General features: G+C 43.1%; 2 protein-coding genes across 12 annotated transcripts in view; one reads left to right on the forward strand and one right to left on the reverse strand.

Annotated features, from left to right (window-relative positions):
- The window catches only part of LOC135115862 (probable G-protein coupled receptor 45), a 313,244-nt gene that overhangs the window by 36,042 nt on the left and 259,702 nt on the right, over positions 1-17,500 (forward strand). The gene's annotated exons all lie outside the window — the stretch shown is intronic.
- Positions 1-17,500, reverse strand: part of LOC135116081 (hemicentin-1-like) — a 76,164-nt gene that overhangs the window by 7,920 nt on the left and 50,744 nt on the right. Inside the window, 7 exon segments of the mRNA XM_064033291.1 lie at positions 1,022-1,160; positions 2,905-3,065; positions 4,149-4,191; positions 4,193-4,291; positions 5,992-6,143; positions 10,620-10,779; positions 11,729-11,859. Of these exon segments, the coding sequence (XP_063889361.1) occupies positions 1,022-1,160; positions 2,905-3,065; positions 4,149-4,191; positions 4,193-4,291; positions 5,992-6,143; positions 10,620-10,779; positions 11,729-11,859 (885 nt within the window).

Genomic DNA, 17,500 nt, shown 5'->3' on the forward strand with positions numbered 1-17,500 from the left:
ATTTTCATGGGTGTGGGTGTTGAACCACCACTAGAATCACGAAAGACACACTCGAAAACACCAACAACTTTCATAAGAATCTGTTGAAAGTTGTCAAAACGAGTCGCAGAAATGCCTCAAAATATAGACATAGGAAGAATAGATATAAAATAACGTCTTAATGTAGGAGATTTTACCTGAAGGAAGGCCAAATATCACCTATCTGTCTGGCTGCCAATATAAACATTAAATAGTATATACACGAAATACACTCAAGCCGTGAGGAAGGACATATAAGGTGTATCGAGGACGTAGCATGGGAGAATACTGCTTTAAAGTCGTTACGTGTCTCTATTTGCGTGGCGACCTTGTCCATAAGCACGCCATAAATTGCGTTCCTGACCGTAATCTCGCGTGTATTGGGAGCAGACGGGAGGAGAAATCATGTTGGAATGTTACTTGAGGGAAGGTCATTGTTTCTCTTTATGAACACTGAGACTCTAAATCCTTTAACTGACTGCCATGGGTTCGCAAACTTAATAAAAATCGTGTATTCTATAACGTGTTTAAAGTATAATTTTGAAAGACGTCACTGACAGCAAAGGAATAATAGAATAGTTTGAAAATATTTATGCTTTTAGTTTATTTTTTGCTTCTTGGAACTGTGTATAGTTTCTCTTATGAAATAAATGTCATGATTTTATTACCAGTCGTTCTCTCATTATTACCATTTCCAAAGACCTCAGAAACTATGTCAAATCATTACGGTAGTTTTCTCCTAATGACGATGCAGAATGCGCGTTAAACTACCAATAGAGTCATGAAAATCCCCGCTGAAAATCCCTATAACTTCCACTATAACCTGTTAGAATTAGTAGAGATAAGGACGCTTCAACGTTTGAGAATAGTCACTTGCAGAAATCGGCGGCTGACGGTCACTTCGCGTGCAATGGGAGTAAACAGGAGTAAAGGGGCGTAAAAATCGTGTCTAGCAGTTGTCGAGGGTGCGGAATATTACCTAAAGGGGATCGTTGTGTCTCACCTGTTCGTCTCTCGGCCACGTCCTTGATGGTGTAGGCGGGGAAAGAGACCATTTCGCCGCGCCCCTTCTCGTTCGTGGAAAACACAACGCCCATCAGTGCCAGCCCGGCGGAAAGGCCCGGCACGCTGAACTCCGGCACCTGCAATGCAACACAGTGCCACCTGCAGCACAGTCCTTATCTCACCTGCAACACATTTCCAATCTCACCTCCATCACATTCCTAATCCGTAACTCGTTTCTAATCTTACCTGCAAAGAGTTCTAATCTCACTTGCATCACTTCTCTTATCTCACCTGGACTGTATCTCTAATCTGTAACAGCGCTTTAATCTCACCTGCTAAAGCTCTGATCTCACCTGCAGCACAACTCAGATCTCACCTGGCCTGTATCCCTAATCTCAGCTTAACACTTTAGTCCCACCTGCAGCACACCTTGAGTTTCATCTTCACTCGCAAAACAACTTGACTCCCTTTCCTTCCTTACCCAAACTGATTTGCAAAACACTCTTTTTAACCTCAGCTTTCAATACACAACTACGCGACACAGTTTGCTTGCGATATATCTTTACGTGCCTTACTGCTTGGTCTCGGCTAGGAACTCATTTATAAAACTCCTGTGAGTGCAATAAGCAGGCGTGGCAATACGTAAACACGTGTATATGGAGGCACGAAGCAGAAGGAAAGTTGCGACACACACTTTGTCAGAAGATGGAGAAAGCATGATAGGAGGGAGGAGGGGAAAGAGAAGGAGGGTGCGGACGAGACACGAAAAGAAAGCGTAAAGAAAAATAACGTTTGAAATATAAAGTAAAATAATATATTCAGTGCGAGTAAGAAAAAAAAAAAAAAAACACACAAAAAAAGAGGAGAATGAGGAAGAAGAGGGGAAGGAGGAATAAGAAATAACAAAGTAAATAGAAAATGCACACATGTAGAAAAGAAATAATAAAAAAAATGAGAAAAAAACGTTCAGGAACAAGGACGAACAAGGTGGAGGAAGAAAATGCAAGGAAAGAGAGAGAGAGAGAGAGAGAGAGAGAGAGAGAGAGAGAGAGAGAGAGAGAGAGAGAGAGAGAGAGAGAGAGAGAGAGAGAGAGAAGAACAGAAAAGAAAGTTAAAATAAGACAAGAAATAAGTGTGTTAGGATTAGGAGGAGGAGGAGTAGGAGGAGGAGGAGGAGGAGCATGAAAATATAACCAAGAGAAAAAAAAAAGGCAAAAAAAAAAAAGATTAGCAAAAACAGGTGAAAAGGGAGTACGTTAGAAGGAAGAATATACAAATAAATAAAAAAAATGATGAAGAAAGAAAATAGAAGGGAAATAAGCACATAGGCAGAAAAGGAGAAAAACACGGTATTTTCACCCTCTTGTACCTGCCAGCAAAATACAGACGCCGCACACATGTCCTTCATACTTCTGCATATTACCTGCTTTCAATTCACTCTGTCTTTCATCACTTTCCACTCTCCCTTCTGCAAAACAACACACGACGCACCTCACCTCCCCTTGTTATCTCAGAGCGTGGGAATCCAGACACACACACACACACACACACACACACACACACACACACACACACACACACACACACACACACACACACACACACACACACACACACACACAATTCAGATACCTCTCAAAGCTACAAAACAAACATCAACAACCTTTTTCACCACCACCACCACCACCACCACCACCACCACCACCATCACGAAAAGAGCAATTTAATCAACAAAAAATAAAGCGAAATTTTTTTTATACGCCACTGAAATGGGAAATTAGGAACTGTGCAATCCTCACACACACACACACACACACACACACACACACACACACACACACACACACACACACACACACACACACACACGGTAATACTCACCTTGCTAGTTACGTTAGCTAATAGTTTGTGTGAGTGAGGCTCGTACAGTTCAAGGATAAACGTCTGCGGGAGTCCCCCATCAAAGCCCGCTACACACCTCGCGTTCACCACCGTCACAGACAAGTTATACACCGAGCAGTTATGAACGGGGTCAGGGCGGCCTGGTGAGGGAAAAAGGAGAGAAAAACCACACGTATATATACACACACTGGAGTCTATTCTCATTTGATTGTCCCATGTGCGTATGTATGTTTGTGAACAGGTGTCTGCCAATGACGTACATGTGTGTGAAATATCGAGCTGCGTCAATAACAGGTGAAGGGAGTATTAGGGGGAGTAGTGAGGGAGAAGAGTAGAGAGGAAGTGTTAGGTACAAGGGTGAAGGGAATAGTCAGGTACATGAGTGATGGTAGAGCTAAGGTAGAGTTGTGAGGGAAGTGTTTACGCGAAGTGATGCGGGATTGGATACACGTTGGCAAAGTCGTGAGGGAGAGTAAGTAGCGTGATGAGGGGCGTCGCTAGGGAGATGGTGAGCGGGGATAGGGTGATGAGGGGCGTGGCTAGGGCAGTGAAGGGATTAGGTAGGTTAAAAGCTTCCACTTACGACCCTGTAGGAGTGATTGGAAAGTAAAGGTTGTGTCCTGCTAAGGGAGCGAACAGTAGTAGTGAGTGAGCGAGTACAAACTTACGTGTGTGTGTGTGTTTGTGTGTGTGTGTGTGTTTGACCTAGTGATAAATGAGCCGGTGGTGAAATACGTCATGAGGGAGTAAGGATGAAATGCGAGACGAAAGGAGGAGGAGGAGCAGGAGGAGGAAGAAGAAGAGGCGAATGAGGAGGAAGAGGATAATGAGAGGGACGATAATGATGACGAGTCACTGGGGTGAGATGGAGCATCAGGACGAGGAAAAGGTGATGGATAGAAGAGAGGAGAATAAAGAGGCGAGACAAACAAGGAGGAGAAGGAGGAGGAGGAGAAGAAAGAAGATAAATCAGGATGATGAACAAGAAAAGACGATAAAATAAGGTCAAGGAAAATAAAAAAAAGACTATAAGTAGATGAAAAGAGAAATATGATGGCGAACAGTAAGAAGAAGACCATAAAAGAAGGTAAAGAAAGATAAAAAAAAAGACAGTAGGAAAAAGAAGAAAATAACTAAAGGAGACAACGACGAATAAAGTAAATCAGGAGGCAACTTAAGTTCATTTATGTGTGGGGGGGAGGGGAATAACAGGCGTAACTTACCAGCGGGGAAGATATGGAAGACACAGGGGGTGAGCTGAGTCCCCTACAGGGTTAGTTCCCCAGCAGAGCATCGTTCCGTAGTCCAGCTCCGTGTTTGGCGTGTAGCGAACCGTGGACTGCCATCCTAGCTTATCTGTGTGGGTCTGAGGTGCGGAGAAGGGGATACTAAACCGGACTGAGAGGGAGGGGACGAGAAACAAGAGCGGAAGGAAGGACGAAAGACAGAGACATAAGACAAGAGTGGAGAAATCAGAGTACAAGGAAGGAAAAGGGAAGGAAGGAAGGGTTAGGAAGGAAAGGGTCTGCAAGGAGAGATGAAAATAGCTGAAAGGGAGGAAGGAGTGAGTGCAGGTAGAAGTGAAGAGCGGAAAGGAAAGGAAGAAACAAACGAACTACTACTATGCATGGGAGAAAGGGAGAGGGAGAGAAAGAGAGAGACAGCCAGTGCAAGGGTTGGAGAGAAAGTCGAAATTTTGGGGAGATAGTTGGGGAGACGAAGTGACTCGAGTGAGGGGAGGAAGGGAAAGTATGGAGAGAAAAGAGGGGGTGCGTGAAGATATTGAGGGCATAGGTGAACAAGGAGAGAGAGAGAGAGAGAGAGAGAGAGAGAGAGAGAGAGAGAGAGAGAGAGAGAGAGAGAGAGAGAGAGAGAGAGAGAGAGAGAGAATGGAATGGAAGGGAACGAGAGGGGAAAGGGTGACGTACGATAGAGGGGAGGGAGGAAAGGAGATAAGAGAAACGGGCAGCATGGAGGAACATCCCATAGCATCAGATAAATGATAAATGGTAATTGAAAGGGAACCGCTTAGAAGATATGACTAAAATGAAACTGATACGAAACTATAAAGAGAAAAGGAACCACACCAATAAAGTAGAGAAAGTGTGGAAGTCTGGTCTTGTGTCCTTACATATAACTGTATATAGATAAAGAAGATGGAAGGAAGGAAAAAAAGGAACGTAAGAAAATGGTAACAACTAAACTTAATCAACGAGAATGTTCCCACATCAATGAAGCCAGCATGTCTATTTTTTCTCTTCCTTCTCCTCCTCCTCCTCCTCCTCCTCCTCCTCCTCCTCTTTCTTATTTATTTTCCCCAGCCTCCTCCTCTATTCCTGAATTCGTGAAAAAAAGGTGACGAGGAAGATGCGATTGCTGGAGTAGGAGGAAGGAGGAGAGAGAAGGAAATAAAATGGATCAGGTAGGAGATGAAGCAGAGGAGAAGCACTAGTGACAGATGAAGACAGAGAGAAAAAAAAGAAGAGATGGGAGGAAAGTGGAATCAAGGTGATGTCAAGAGAGAGAGAGAGAGAGAGAGAGAGAGAGAGAGAGAGAGAGAGAGAGAGAGAGAGAGAGAGAGAGAGAGGATTTAAGAAGAAAGTTTCCGAGGAAAACTAATTTTTGTCATCCTTTTTCCTTCCGCGAATATTTTTCCCTAACGGACCCTTCCCTTAAATAAGTAACCAGGTAGACCCTCGCGCTCACCTGTTGCATGCCTTTTACACACCTGCACGTCAATATATATATATATATATATATATATATATATATATATATATATATATATATATATATATATATATATATATATATATATATATATATATAATTTTTCTCTATTGAGCTAATCCCTGTCATTCCCATTCCTCCTCCTTCACTCTCCTCCTCCTCCTCCTCCTTCATTTCACACCTAATCCTTTCTTATCGCCCAAATCCTCCTCATTTCGCACTTAAGTCCCCTTTCCTTCCGCCCTAGACTCTAATAATACACTCGATCCTGTTTCCTCTTCGTTTATCCTGGTCGGTGTGCCTCCCAACTCCCTGCTCGCCGGCCTTGCGTCTCACCTGGGGAATGTCAACACTTTCGCCGCTGTTGTTGAAGGTCCACTTGAAGGAGGTCGGCAGAGGGTGAGCATCCACCTGGCAGGGGATCTGCACCTCCTCATGCTTGGCCGCGCCGTGATACGCCTCCTGCCCCTCCCTACACACTGGAGCGTCTGCAAGTGCGATTAGGAGGTGAAGGGCTGCCAGGGGCGTGGGATGTAAAGGGGTAGGGATGTGGTAAAGATGAGCGGAAGAGGGTTACGGGCGTTGATGGAAAGGAAGGTGCGTTGAGTGTGATAAGCGAGAGGTAAGGCAGGACATCGTAAAGGTGACGGAAGCTGAGAAGGGTTCCCTGTACGGTCACAACATTTATCTTTCTCATATTGCTCGACGAATGCTGAAAGTCGACACAATATAGTGCAGCAATGAAGGCTGACATATGGACCTAGAATTTCGATCATTCTTCAATATATTGGTCAAAAAATTGTTGAGAAATCATTGACTTGCTACCTATATGTGTGAATTAAGGGAGCACGGCTGGGAGAGGCGAGGGGAGGAAGTGCAAAGGTGAGCGGAAGGTATAGAGAGACAGAGAGAGAGAGAGAGAGAGAGGAACACGCGTCAGATAATAAAAATAATATGTTACAAGGAAAGGGATGAGGAAAGGGTAAACAAAATAATAATTCCAGGGAGAGATATATGTTGTTGGAAAGCGGGAGAGGGAGGAGACACGGGAGAGAACGTAGGTGGGCAGTGGGTGGTAGGAGGGATGAAGGGAGAGTAAGAGTGGGAGGGACAGAGGGAGGAAGACAGGTAGCACAGGGAAATTGTGTTGCACAAGATAATATATGATATTTAAAGTGATATGCCACAATGCATTCTCTTCGAAACGATAATTCATATTATTGCTCTGCACTTAATTCCCACTGAGGCCTGTGTGAGGACCTGCACGGCTGAACGAAGAAGGAAATTAAATGAAGTGGCAAAGTCGCATTGCAGTCATTGGCTCCAAATTTTAGGTTGTGTTAGTAAAGTCTTCACGTGAGATGGCAGAGAAACATACCTAAATAGAAGGTGTCCTAGTGATGGCGTCTTCCTCAGAGTGCATCTACATCTTGGTGTGTCTAACCGGGGTGAATATTACGTCGGAACTTGGAAAGAGAGGGCAGGTAATATATGCAGGTAAACGCCCTCCAGGGATTTAGTGGCTGGATGTGTGGAGGGAAACCACGTATTCTCTGTTGTCACGAGCACCTATATGGACAAAGACTGATGGCGGTGACCTCTCAAATTCTCACGGGGTCATCAAATTGTTGTGAGGTGACAAGAACGAACTGTGTACCACTAAGAAGTGACTGGAATGACCGAGGCAGGGATTAATGAAACTCGGTTACAAGCAGTCAAAAGTTATTCGTCTTATCGATTCCTTTCCACTAACAGACTGTTATGGTTAGACATGGTGGTTAAATTGTTGACTTGAATAGAATGTCTAACATCTTTAGTGATGTGACAGATGTTAATGGTAATTAGCGTTACTCGTAAAGGGCATTTCAACTAAACAGTTGAAAGAAATTCATAACAATTCAGTATGTGTAAATTACAGTCATGATAATCAAACTGCAATTATAATATTATTTAGCATTACTGCCAAAACAATATTCAATATTATATATATATATATATATATATATATATATATATATATATATATATATATATATATATATATATATATATATATATATATATATATATATATACTCGTATATATATATATATATATATATATATATATATATATATATATATATATATATATATATATATATATATATATATATATATATATATATATATATATATATATATATATATATATATATATATATATATATATATATATATATATATATAATTAAGTGTGGAAACCACAAATTTTCTATTGTATGGGGTAGACATAGTTATAATAATGTAAAGGACAGAGGTGATATGGGAGACGAAATTCATTACTTGTTCAAATGTTTCTTCTACAATAATAGTAGAAATCGATATGTTAAGAGGCATTACCACACAAATGCTAGTATAATGAAAATTGATGACATTTCCAAACAATAAAGCATGTAGTCTCTTAATTATTGCAAAATTTATAAAAAGAAATTATGGACTATTTCAATAGGGCTCAGCATTAGTTCTTTTGTTTTTGTAATATATGTACTATTGAAATTTGTGCTCTAGAAAGTTACATGTTATTCTCTCATACTACGCTTGGGGTTGTCAGGGGAAACATTTCGAAACATTTCAAATCTTTCAAACATTTTAAACTTTTCAAACCTCCACAATGTTTCATCTATTTTCTCTTCTACCATTACAGCCATGGCTACTGTTTCTCTGAACATGTTGACTGATTGCCTCTCCCACCTCCCACTGCCTCGCTGGGCAACACTTTATACTTACTCTAACCGCTACTCTGTCCACCTTAATAATGCAAGAGTTAATCTTTCATCACTTTCAGTGGTAAACTCTGGAACTCTCCTCCAGTCTTTGTATCTCCTCTACCTTTGACTTGAATTTTTGAAGAGAGGAGTAGCAAGGCACCAAACAATAAACTGGCCACGCGTTTAGACTTCTCTAATCATGATTCTTTAAAGAGCGGCATCATTTCGCTTTTATCCAGCTTTTTCTTGTCTTTGCTTTTCTTAGGCATTAAAAACGTAACGTGCTGCATTACTGTACTGCATCATTTATTCAGCTTTATGGTCCCGTAATGCGGTGAGAATGGCGTTTCAAGTCCAGGGCAGAGTAACAGTGTGGAAGTAGGAACTAAAAAAGAGAACTTATCAAAAGACTGAGGCCATGGGAAGATTTTTTTTTGTTGTTGGACAGGCTCACTTGTAACCACGACCTCGCCTTTATCTGTTACTCCTCTCCCTTCCCCGCTCTCTTCCCCTTCTGTCCTCCCTCTCACTCTCCCAACAGCCCTCTCCTTCTCCCTCTCCCCCTCGCTGCAAGTGTAATATCCTGTATAGTATAAGAGAGTGGTGTGTTTGAATTGTACACGTGTTATTTTTTTAACTTGGATTCTGTACCTTTTATGTATAGAGAAACTAATTAAGACAAAAGGTGTGTCATTTCATTCGCGGCTAGCTAGTAAATACGTGTGTGTGTGTGTGTGTGTGTGTGTGTGTGTGTGTGTGTGTGTGTGTGTGTGTATTTCTGTTTTTATAGGTACGGATCGGGCTAGTTGCATCCCATCCCATATTGTTTTTGTTTTTGTCACATTTATCGGTATTGTGAATGTTTTTTGGTAAATATGATATTTTTCCCCGTAAATGTGTGTGTGTGTGTGTGTGTGTGTGTGTGTGTGTGTGTGTGTGTGTGTGTGTGTGTATAGTAGTTAAGTTCCGAGGTCAGAGCTTCGTTTCATATTCATTTTTTTCTGGTTCACGTAAGCTGTCTGTGAATGGCTTGTGTGAGTTACGCAGCAGAAAATAGCCCTATATTTTAGTGTTTAGATAACATTTCTGTAGCAATACTAATACTTGTTTTCAAATATTTACATAAAAAACGGGTGAGGTTATTCTTTTCATACTAAAAGTTTTCAGCCAATTATGATGATTTTTTAGGGGTGGGGAGAGGAGGCTTACGATGTTACATGAAATTAATAACATTTTTACGTCCCTTCGCAGACCGTTTAGATGCTAAGGTTTTTCCTATATAGTATTTCAGCGCATGAGATGGTGTTTCTATGGGTTTTGCTATCAACTCAAACTTTGATGGCGAGAGAGGGAGCGGCAGGTTTAAAGGGGATAAAGCAGAAGGACGAGGAAAATTTGTAGGGTGAATCGAAGAGTAGGTACATAGGTGAGGGAAAAGACAGAGATGTGACACAGGTGATGTACAATGAAAAGGAGAAGGGCACGAACCCTCAATAACGTATAATGCGGGCTGGCAGGGGGACCGAGAAGGCCTCACCTCACACCTTACGCCTGATAAATTAAACCTGCCGCCTAATTAGTTCCCTCACCTGTCGTGGCCCTCGACGTCGCCCAGGTAACTCCCCTCCTGCTGTGATTCATTAACACCTGCAGGAAATGTTGCCTCTGCTGTGTTTGCCTGACACTTAATACAACTCAAAGCGCTGGCGACATGAGTGTTTGCGTTGCCGTGCAAATTAAATGCTGTCGAACACCTGCCGCTGCGACGCGTGTTTTACCGGGATGTGTGTGGCGAGTGACGACCGGGAGGCACGGATTTTTTCCCCTCCTATTGTTGCACGGATAGATAGACAGGCGAGTACACACACACACACACACACACACACACACACACACACACACACACACACACACACACACACACACACACACACACACACACACACACACACACACCTTATCCATCATCTCTTTGTGCCTCGCGAAAAGGACTCAGCTCTTTGAAACGCACCAAGCCGTGCGAAGATTTTCCCTATCCTTTTAACGCCTATAAAAAACGGACTCTCCCTTGCCTTGCGCCGTTAAGTGCTAAGTCACATTTATCCTCTTAAACACTTAAGCGAAAGACAATCAACCCTTGCTGTATAGAGTTAGATCATCTCATTGAAGTACGTGAGTCCCCTTCTCGCTCAGGTCCTGCACGCTTATACTCACATTTGACTCTCAGGACGATGGGGTTAGAGTGGCCGTCACCCTCGATGTTCGTGGCCACGCAGTAGTAGTTCCCTGACTCATCTCTCGTCACCTTCTGCAGGACGAGTGATTGGTTGCTGATAATCACTCCTGCCGTCACGTTATGCTCCAGTTTCTTACCCTGAGAGGAGAGAAAAGGCGAGTTTTTTTTATTTTTTTTTATATGTAAGAGGGACACTGGCCAAGGGCAACAAAAAGAGCAAAAAAAAAAAAAAAAAAATGGCCTACTGAGAGTGCCAGTCCCAAGGGAAAGGTCAAAAGCATCATCCCAAATTGGTTGCGGTAAAGGGTAAAGGTTAATGGTGAAAGAAGGCTCAGAGGCGGAAGGGGGTTTGTTGCGAGAAGCTAAAATTTCACTGCAGGCGATGGCGCGTTGTGTGGTGGAGATAAAACTAGCGCGGGGGTCGAGAGGGCGAGGGTATGGGACACCGTGAGGCTGGTGAGGCGGTGGCATATATTTTTCCCTGTCTGGTAAGGTTCGTTTGGGGGAGAAGAACGCTCGGAGTAAGTCTAACCACGTCCCCAACCCTCCAGTTACGACCAATACTCTTTTTACCACAAACACTCGCCTTGCTACACTGCTCCTCCTCCTTCCCTCCGCCACCCTCGCCTCGCCCCTCACCTTCCCTCACCTTACCTTACGTCCTGGTAACTCACTTCTCTTCCCCACCTTTCCTATCAACCTTAGTCTCTTTCACACGCATTTACCACTTGTGCCACATTTCTCTCTCTCTCTCTCTCTCTCTCTCTCTCTCTCTCTCTCTCTCTCTCTCTCTCTCTCTCTCTCTCTCTCTCTCTCTCTCTCTCTCTCTCATACAAAACTTTTTACACTTTCTTTCGCTGCTTCGTCCCATTACTCCGCTATAAACTTCAACCTACTTAGTTTTCCACGTTCGACCTTCTCATAAGCTCCTCTCTCGTTCCTCATCAGGCTCCAAAAGGCCTCAACAACCTCACCAGCCTTCCTCCACCTCTATAAAACCCCGAGAAAACCACCAAAAGTCCCTACTACTCTTTCATAACACTCTACAGACAAACCCCAACCTTCCTGAACTCGATAATGTGGATACCTCATGGAGCCAAGAGATCTGGGTCACGGGGGGGTTGGCCTTGATGGAGCACTCGAAGTAAACATCGTCCCCTTCCTCGATGTTGCTCAGATTGAGGGAACGACCGGGCCGCATCCTCGTCACGGGAACGTCTGTGTGAGGAGATGACAGTAGGTGAGATAGGGTCAAGGAGGGTGTGATAGGCGAGGTAGGGAAAGGAGACAGGGGAGGGACAGGTGATGGTCGGACACTGGAGGTACTGTGCTGTGAGTTAGGGATGGAAGGACGCAGCTATCAAGGAATGAGGGAAGGTTATGGTAGGGTGAGGGATGCGTGAGGTAGGGGAAGAGAGGAGTGCCAGAGGGGAGACTGTGAGGGAACAGAGAGAAAGAAACGGAAAAATATTTAGAAAGTGTATTGCAAAACCTTCTGTAAGAGCTTTCTCTAATTTCCTCCCTCCTGTCGTGTCTCTTCAGGAAGAAAAAACGAAAACATAACTTTGACTCATTTTTTTCTTTTTGTACCGTCCTTGTTTCCACCTCCCCTGCCCCTCTCCCTCAGTCTCCTTTCAGAATTCCCCGCTCGTCCCGGCAGCATTTATGCGTCCTGGTACAACTTAGTCGTCACAACGGCTTCGTCCCTTCAACTCAAAGCTTTACAAAAAGCAAGATAACCGAGTCACCCTCTTCACCTCAAAGGAAACGTAAGAGAAGAAAAAGGAGAAAGGGGCCTTTTTTCCCTCAACAGGCAGCTTAGCGATATGAAAAGAGGCATTGAGTTGGTCATAAAGCTTCAAAGCATCATTTAATGTCGCAATGCTCGACTCGCCTTTCAGGAGTAGACAAAAAGGTAAAGTCAGTGGCCTGGGCGAGGGTGAACAGTACGGCAACTTCACCAGCGAGTCTTTAACGTGAGAGGAAATTACCGAAGTCAATAACGCCACAAACTAGGAGCTGCACACATTACAGTTTATGAAAAAAATAACAAAAGAGCATCCATCAGCCTTCCCATGGCTGCCGTCGCCCCAGAGTCTGGCTGGAGGAGGAGGTGCAAATATATAAGATTACAGGTGGAGGGCGGACGGGGTCTTTCTGCCGTTGTGGGGATCCTTGGAGGGCAGAGGTACTGGGAGTCGCGTGGGGGCCTCTCCTTCACTTGTGTTATGCGTGTGTTGCGTGACCTTCCTAATTTTTCTGAAGAGAAGATTCTGCCACGGGTGTTAGTCTTGCCCCTGCGTTCCTCCTTCCTCTGCTTCACGGTTAGACTTTGGCCGTAATCCAGGCAAGGGTTCCCGCACCGCCTCCTTGGCCACTACAGGTTTTTGCTGTTACCAAAGTGGGTTGAAGAGTTTTCTTGGCGTCCTGCAGGCTTTGGGGAGTATAAGTGGGTGGGTGGGTGGGTGTAGGGTTTGCATGACCAGGGGAGTCTTCATGGCCTGAATACTTAACGTGGAGCCTCCTGCTGTCCCTTACTTTCCATAGGTATCGCCACCACCACCAGTGTCAATACGTATGTACATACTGCTGCTGCTGCTGCTGCTGCTGCTGTTGCTGTTATTACTACTACTGTTTCTGCCGCCGTCCTTGTTGATGTTATTTTTGTTGTGGTTGTGGTTGTAGTTGTTGTGATTGTTGTTGTAAGTATTGCTGCTGCTGCTGCTGCTACTGTTACTACTACTACTACTACTACTACTACTACTACTACTACTACTACTACTACTACTACTACTACTACTTGTCTTACGGCTCCTTGGTCACCTATGGGCTGCGGTGATCAGTAGCGGGACCTCCATAACAGCCTCCCTTTTGCTCTGGCATTCCCCGAGTAGAGGCTGTGAGTGGAGGCGACGCCCGGCAGGGGTGTTGATGGTAGACTAATGATGAACGGTAATTGTTGTTTAATCAGCCATTAAGTACCTGCTGTTGGTGATAAGCCCGGGAATAAATCCATGTTAATATTTGGTTTTGGCTGCTGTCACACTGCTCTCATGTGACGGGTATTACCTGGGGAAATGATATGTTCTTCACGTTCTGTCGCAGCAGTCTTGGTTGATAAAAAATACGAGGTACTCCTCTTCGTTTTTTTTTTTCTTAGGAAGCATGTAAGCAGTCAGGGTATATTTCTGTTACCAAGAGTCGCAAAGTGCTATTTTTCCTTTTTCTTGGTGCAGTTACATGCGCGTTGTTGGGTTGTTTTTAATCCCAAGCCGCAACAGACGATGGCGTGCACAAATAGGATGCGTGAACTGAGGTACTTAGCAGCAGCTTTAGTGTTATCGCTGCTCCTCCTGTGCGCCCTGTGACGGAAGTTGAAGAACATTGCTATAAATGGGTAAACCGGATACTGCAGCTTTTATGTATTTATTTATTTGTTTTGTTTTGTTTTTGAGCAGTAGCTCTAGTAGTGTAGTAGTAGTAGTAGTAGTAGTAGTAGTAGTAGTAGTAGTAGTAGTAGTAGTAGTAGTAGTAGTAGTAGCAGTAGTTGTAGTAGTAGCAGTAGTTGTAGTAGTAGTAATGGTGGTGGTGATGGTGGTGATGTAGCACTGGTGGTGGAAAGCTGCTAGCAGTACAGTTGAACTCAGAAGTCGTGTATACTGGCGCACTAACTTCCATTGTGCTTAATGTTTTCTCACAGTCGAATTTTCTGTGACCTGCTGGGAATCTCTTTGTAATATATAACTGATAAACTCTCAACATGTCGAGGGACGTACAATTAAGTAGGAGTGACTGGAACTTGTCACGACTTCTGACCATGACTGTACTTGTAATGTTTCGGGCCACAATACTACCGTGCCTTCGTACCCTATACTACTGTACTCCCTAGGTGTGACGCGGCGTGCCTCACCTGGCTGCCGTGGCGTGAGTGGCCCTCGACAGGTGTGCGTACGGTCGTTGGGGTGAAATTTCATTAGCGGCTGAACCATCGGCCAAGTATGCATTCATTATCGACGAATTCCGTCTTATATTATCCTAAACGCTTGGATCCATTTTAACTTTGCCGAATTTGCCTCCGTATATCTCCAGTCTTCGCCGCTCGCTTCCCGAATAAGCTGCGTTTTACGTGAGGGCAATTTCAGTCCTCGCGCATATATGCAGTTCTTCAGGAGTCTTATTCAGGTTTCAGCATCACGAGGAGTTGCCAGGCAGGTGTCGGCCAATACTTCGATTTCCCTCGAGGAGAAAAATGCCAAGCTGCTGTGAAAGTGATTTGAGTTTTAGATACTTGTGCGTGTTTGCCATTTATCTTTTTCTTTAAGAGCATTCTTAATGAAGGCTTCCGTGTGGGGATTTGTTTGTGGCGCAGATGTTTCTAAGTTTTATGGATGCATCTGTTCTCTTATTTATCTATTGTCGGAAGCTATCCATTAAATTTTTGCTGGTTCATGACTTCTCTTTGTAACTTAAGAAAAATTTTGTAGCAGTCAGGGTACCATTACGAAATCTGTACCTGCTAGAAAACAGTGAAAGGTAGAAGGCACTTAGGGGACTCCCACCGCCGCCACCTCCCTGACGGCGGCGAGAGGAACCCAGGGAGGGGAATCTTTGACGGGAGATTTTGGAATATTGAAAAATATCCAGGATCCGCATGAATATTCGCATCCACTTCAGAATCTAATCAGTTGTTCCTTGGCTCAAGACCAACTTTTCCATAAAATTAATTGAAATCCTTTGACAACTTATGAGATATATTACGAACAGCACGGGTGAACGCACGTACCGGCAGTAGCACACCTGATAATGAAAAGTAAAGCAGAAAAAGAACAAAACTAATTAATCACTACCACTAAATCATACATAATTACCAAAAGTCAATGTTTACCCCGCTGCCAAATGTTTACTGCACCTGATCACTGCATTAACGCCTCTCATGACACCGCCGGCACCAATAACACAGACACCGCCAGGAAATTAATAACATCACTAAGCGTCGCCATCGAGTTAACGCCGCCAAGGACTAAGAACAAAAACACCACTATATATTTCCCCTTAAAGCGTCTATAAAAGTTGACTGCATCGTTTTTATTTATACATGCTGAAAGAACTTAAAATTTACTCGTAAGGTTCAGGTGGTGTACGAAGCACGCTGTTATGGACACGGGACGGCCTCGTTTTATGCCTGGAATGACCTTGGCTGTTGCGTCACGGAGGGAAAAAGTGGCAGTATTTTTTCCCGATTTCTTTTTTACATATATTTTTTTCTAGGCGATCGGTGCACTAAACGCGATATGGATTAAGAGCAAGCCTCGAAAAAAAATGTTGCTTAACTCTTCCTGCGTACATTTGTCTACTTTTTATTTCGTTTTAGGTACAGATAACTCGAACCATTTTTATGAATTCTTTTTCCTCTGTTAATTAACGTTTGCTCTGTTATCTCGTGGCCGCTTGTCTTTTAATATGAAGAGGTACTAATAAAAGATACCATGTCTGTGTGTATTGTGTGTGTGTGTGTGTGTGTGTGTGTGTGTGTGTGTTGTTCCCCGACATTAATATTTCCTATTGCCTTACTCAGTAAACACAGGATCACGCTCTGTACACTTAATATGCATGCAGGTAAATAGGGCTTATTGTTATATACATACTTGTACTCGCGCACGCACGCGCACACACACACACACACACACACACACACACACACACACACACACACACACACACACACACACACACACACACACACACACACACACACACACACACACACATATGAGAATGGTAATGGTAGAATGAGAGAGAGAGAGAGAGAGAGAGAGAGAGAGAGAGAGAGAGAGAGAGAGAGAGAGAGAGAGAGAGAGAGAGAGAGAGAGAGAGAGAGAGAGAGAGAGAGAGAGAGAGAGAGAGAGAGAGAGAGTGCAACTTCAACTTGGTTTCAGTCTGGCAGCTTTGACAAAAGGGAAGCTAACAAATGATGGAATGCTATCTATTGCTGGAGAGAAGTGAGGTCAGTTTAGAAATTCTACAACGAAAATATAATAATAGTTTCCGTGGTAAATATTACACTTGTACGATGAAAAGTGACAGTTGAAGATAAATGAATACCTGAATAAAAGGAATAAGTAATTAACATTATACAAATATGAGAAACTAAGAGATTAAAGCAGAGGAGAGAAATTCAAATGTTAATATGAACACTGAAAGAGAAACACAGAGGAATACAGTAACATACAAGCGAATGTGAAGATTAAAGCTGAAATTAATATACTCATTAAAGTTAGCAATGAAATAAAGAAACTTAAAGCAAATTAGAAATTAAAGCAGAGCAGAACATTAAGAGATATACTTTTGGTAACAGCTGCTTCACCATCCAGTACAGCAGATAATAATTCAAACTTCAGAGGATCATCTATTGAAGTAAGTAGAGAAGAAGAGTAACAAGGCATGACTTTTCATTCCTTTTATTTTGTTTATTTTCTTACGTGTCAAGGAGGCAGCCTAAGGGGAAAAAGGGGGAAAAAAACTCGCTCAATTTCCTGGTCTACAAAAAGTAAAAAAAGTCGGAAAAAGGTTGACCAGTTGAGTTTCACAGTTGTCTTGTTAGTTACTCCTCTTTTCAAACACTTCAAGTCACAGAAAGGAGGAAAAACTAGAAAAAAAACAGTTACCAAGGTCCGGAGACGTTCTGAGTTTGCCGGTGAAAGGAATGTTTACGAAGAATATTATGGTGAACTTTATAAAATTCAACAATGGTACCTAGGAAAAAGAAAAATGAAAGGCAATCTTGGTGCTGGAAGAGTTAATGGCAGTACCTTAAGGCGAATAAAACTAACGGAAGCATATTAACTGCGTAATTAACAAG

This window comes from Scylla paramamosain, chromosome 30 (assembly GCF_035594125.1).
Source record: "Scylla paramamosain isolate STU-SP2022 chromosome 30, ASM3559412v1, whole genome shotgun sequence".
NCBI lineage: Eukaryota > Metazoa > Arthropoda > Malacostraca > Decapoda > Portunidae > Scylla > Scylla paramamosain.